This window comes from Coregonus clupeaformis, unplaced genomic scaffold (assembly GCF_020615455.1).
Source record: "Coregonus clupeaformis isolate EN_2021a unplaced genomic scaffold, ASM2061545v1 scaf4362, whole genome shotgun sequence".
Classification (NCBI taxonomy): domain Eukaryota; kingdom Metazoa; phylum Chordata; class Actinopteri; order Salmoniformes; family Salmonidae; genus Coregonus; species Coregonus clupeaformis.
The window spans coordinates 15001-19926 of NW_025537816.1; the positions used below are offsets into that span (position 1 = coordinate 15001).

General features: G+C 40.8%; 1 protein-coding gene across 1 annotated transcript in view; it reads right to left on the reverse strand.

The window, feature by feature from the left end:
- Positions 1 to 4566, reverse strand: part of LOC121559650 (glutamate receptor 2-like) — an 8015-nt gene extending 3449 nt beyond the window's left edge. Inside the window, exons 1-2 of the mRNA XM_045220571.1 lie at positions 4324 to 4566; positions 1993 to 2107 (exon numbers count right to left, since the gene is read on the reverse strand). Coding sequence (XP_045076506.1) covers positions 1993 to 2107; positions 4324 to 4544 — 336 coding nt within the window. The 5' untranslated portion in view covers positions 4545 to 4566. The remainder of the gene's footprint in view (positions 1 to 1992; positions 2108 to 4323) is intronic.
- Positions 4567 to 4926: the final 360 nt, after the last annotated feature.

The following is a 4926-nucleotide window of genomic DNA, read 5'->3' on the forward strand; positions in this document are numbered from 1 at the left end:
TTGGCTGACAACTAACTCGTAGCCAGTTGCTGTTGGCCATGGTGGAATCATATCTCACCCGCTGGCTCCTGAATAAAAAACGGAATGGTAGAAAATGTCCAAACCATTAGCATCTATGAGCACTTATGAGCTTTCATAAGAAAAAGGGCTGAGATGACTCAAACCCTGTAGCTAGCTAGCAAGCCCAGCTGGGTGGCAATGTTACTGTGGGGAATCTTAGATTCGTCTTTTCATTTTAAGATAACCCTGTAGCTAGCTAGCAAGCCCAGCTGGGTGGCAATGTTACTGTGGGGGAATCTTAGATTGGTCTTTTCATTTTAAGATAACCCTGTAGCTAGCTAGCAAGCCCAGCTGGGTGGCAATGTTACTGTGGGGGAATCTTAGATCCGTCTTTTCATTTGAAGATAACTGCCATTGCAGTTGGAGGTTCCTACTGATTCCAGAGAAATGGTCTGTTAAGGGTTAGGGTTAGGAGAAGAGAAATGGTCTGTTAAGGGTTAGGGTTAGGGGTAGGAGAAGAGAAATGGTCTGTTAAGGGTTAGGGTTAGGGTTAGGAGAAGAGAAATGGTCTGTCAAGGGTTAGGGTTAGGGGTAGGAGAAGAGAAATGGTCTGTTAAGGGTTAGGGTTAGGGGTAGGAGAAGAGAAATGGTCTGTTAAGGGTTAGGGTTAGGGTTAGGAGAAGAGAAATGGTCTGTTAAGGGTTAGGGTTAGGGTTAGGAGAAGAGAAATGGTCTGTCAAGGGTTAGGGTTAGGGGTAGGAGAAGAGAAATGGTCTGTTAAGGGTTAGGGTTAGGGTTAGGAGAAGAGAAATGGTCTGTTAAGGGTTAGGGTTAGGGTTAGGAGAAGAGAAATGGTCTGCCATGTTTAGTGTTTTGTTAAGGGCCCGGAGTGACCAAGATGGCTCAACCAATCACCCTACGGATATTACTGACTTTGCCTCCGGGCATCCTATGAAGGGAAATGTTGTGTAGACAGTGTGTAGTAATGTGGTGTGTTCTGTGTTAAACAGTAATACATGTGAACAGCGATGCAGTCTCATCAACTCAAACCACACCTTTATTTACCCTGCTAGCCTATGGGGTGTCGTTTGTAAAGTTGTACCATCTAAATGTTTTACAATCTGATTTATAAGGACATCTGATTTATAAGGACATCTGATTTATAAGGACATCTGATTTATGAGGACATTTTAGATGTGACCTGATAAATCTATCTTTATAAACGGCACCACATACTAGCCGGACTGACACAGACAGTGTGTGTACAGTGTGTGTGTGTCCCACTGTGACTGACCTTACTTCCAGAGTCCTTGGTTCCACATTCACCTTTATCGTACCACCACTTGTTCTTTAGCTTGTCTAAGACTCCTTGTTCACTGAGTTTCAACACCGCTAGGTTTACTGGCACTCTTCACACGGCACGGGGAATAACATAAATAACATTAGCTATGTTATGTTATGTTATTATTTCATGACATACAGCTGTTATGTAGCCTTATGTAGCTTCCTGCCTCCCTAGAACAGCTGTTATTAAGCCTTATGTAGCTTCCTGTGTGTTGTCTAATTGAGTTGGCGATAGGCCTTGTTGCGCTACGTGTCCTGGCTGAACATAGAGCTCAACCAGACAGATAGGCACCAACGCATCACCCTGAGTAAGCAGCACAGACACAGAGCACAGCCTCTACTTCACATAGCTCTATGGTCTGTGTATATATTCTTTTTTAACTGCCAAATAAAATCAATCAATCAATCAATGACCCTGATCCATTGAAGGAGGTCATTGCCTCCAGAATCCCAGGGGTGAGGGACCCTGATCCATTGAAGGAGGTCATTACCTCCAGAATCCCAGGGGTGAGGGACCCTGATCCATTGAAGGAGGTCATTACCTCCAGAATCCCAGGGGTGAGGTGTGTGTGCTGCTTGTGTGTGCTGCTTACTCCCTGGCCTTAGTTACCAGTCTGAGGCCTGCTGGCGGCTGGGGGCGGGGCTAACCTTGCTTTCTCCTCCTCCGCTGCCACACTCTCCCTTGTCGTACCACCATTTATTTTTCAGTTTGTCCAACAGGCCCTGCTCATTCAGTTTTAACACGGCCAGGTTCACTGCATTTCTACAACGATAGATAAAACACACTGGTGAGACAGGATGATGTGACAGGTCTGTTCCCCGAGCTGGTCCTTAGCAGTTAGCCTTAACCTTAGATATTACCATTACTGTTAGCAATTAGCCTTAACCTTAATATTACTACAACCGTTAGCATTAGCACCAGGATTAGTGTAATCCTGTAAATCAGCATTAGCAATTAGCTTAGCATAATGTATCAGGCTCTGTTATTGGACAGGTGGCTAAAGGCTAGTGGACAGAGGGCTATCATAATACGGTAATATAATATACATGCCTGGGCTATAGCCAGTAATAAACAGGTCTATATAATAATAATAATAATATGATCTGGTAATAAACAGGTCCATATAATAATAATAATTATAATATGATCCGGTAATAAACAAGTCATATAATAATAATCATAATAAAAATCATAATAATCATAATATGATCCAGTGATAAACAGGTGTATATAATAATAATCATAATAATATGACCCACAGTGTCAACCCAGGCAACATCGAAAACATTCTCTTCAGCCAATCAGGAAGAAGCAAGAAAACTATTGGTCTGAAGCCCATCCCTAGGTACTGCAGGGGTTTATTGTGGCCAGCCACTAAGGACTATGGGTAGTGTAGTGTGGACAGCCACTAAGGACTATGGGTAGTGTAGTCTTCCCTAGGCTTACAGGTGATCAGAGTTGTGGATGGGGATTTCTATACTGTACTATATTATACTACACTATACTAATATAAACCACTGTGTATCAGGTCATGTAAGATACTATAACAGCATTAGGGACATATTGTTATACTATACTATACTATACTATACTATACTATACTATACTAGGTAGGGTAGGTACGATACTATAACAACATTAGGGGACATATTGTTATACTATACTATACTATACTATACTATACTATACTATACTATACTAGCCTGTATACAGACCACTGTGTATCAGGTCATCAGGGTAGGTAAGATACTATAACAACATTAGGGGACATATTGTTATACTATACTATACTATACTATACTATACTATACTATACTATACTGTACTAGCCTGTATACAGACCACTGTGTATCAGGTCATCAGGGTAGGTAAGATACTATAACAACATTAGGGGACATATTGTTATACTATACTATACTATACTATACTATACTATATTATACTATACTAAACTAGCCTGTATACAGACCACTGTGTATCAGGTCATCAGGGTAGGTAAGATACTATAACAACATTAGGGGACATATTGTTATACTATACTATACTATACTATACTATACTATACTATACTATACTATACTATACTATACTATACTAGCCTGTATACAGACCACTGTGTATCAGGTCATCAGGGTAGGTAAGATACTATAACAACATTAGGGGACATATTGTTATACTATACTATACTATACTATACTATATTATTACTATACTAAACTAGCCTGTATACAGACCACTGTGTATCAGGTCATCAGGGTAGGTAAGATACTATAACAACATTAGGGGACATATTGTTATACTATACTATACTAGCCTGTATACAGACCACTGTGTATCAGGTCATCAGGGTAGGTAAGATACTATAACAACATTAGGGACATATTGTTATACTATACTATACTATACTATACTATACTATACTAGCCTGTATACAGACCACTGTGTATCAGGTCATCAGGGTAGGTAAGATACTATAACAACATTAGGGGACATATTGTTATACTATACTATACTATACTATATTATACTATACTATACTATACTATACTAGCCTGTATACAGACCACTGTGTATCAGGTCATCAGGGTAGGTAAGATACTATAACAACATTAGGGGACATATTGTTATACTATACTATACTATACTATACTATACTATATTATACTATACTATACTAGCCTGTATACAGACCACTGTGTATCAGGTCATCAGGGTAGGTAAGATACTATAACAACATTAGGGGACATATTGTTATACTATACTATACTATACTATACTATACTATACTAGCCTGTATACAGACCACTGTGTATCAGGTCCTCAGGGTAGGTAAGATACTATAACAACATTAGGGGACATATTGTTATACTATACTATACTATACTAGCCTGTATACAGACCACTGTGTATCAGGTCATCAGGGTAGGTAAGATACTATAACAACATTAGGGGACATATTGTTATACTATCTCACCCACCTTAATGGGGATCCTTTAGGCGTGGCGATGCCGTATCCTTTAGAGTCCAGGTTCCCTCCCACCTTCATGGTGTCGCAGGGTTTCCTCTGCTCGATGTACTCGTTCATGGTGGACTCCAGAAGGTACGCGTACTTCCCCTTGGACTTCCTGACTCTCAGCACCCCCTCCGCTGTCTTCTTCACAAACGGGGACGGCTCCGCTGACTTCATGTACTGCCACATCTTGTCAAACAGCGCTATCTTCGACCTCTGTTGAGAGACAACACATTAGAACTACACCCTAACCCCTCTACCTGCCACATCTAAACACATTAGAACTACACCCTAACCCCTCTACCTGCCACATCTAAACACATTAGAACTACACCCTAACCCCTCTACCATCTAAACACATTAGAACTACACCCTAACCCCTCCCTCTACCTGCTACATCTAAACACATTAGAACTACACCCTAACCCCTCTACCTGCCACATCTAAACACATTAGAACTACACCCTAACCCCTCTACCTGCCACATCTAAACACATTAGAACTACACCCTAACCCCTCTACCATCTAAACACATTAGAACTACACCCTAACCCCTCTACCTGCCACATCT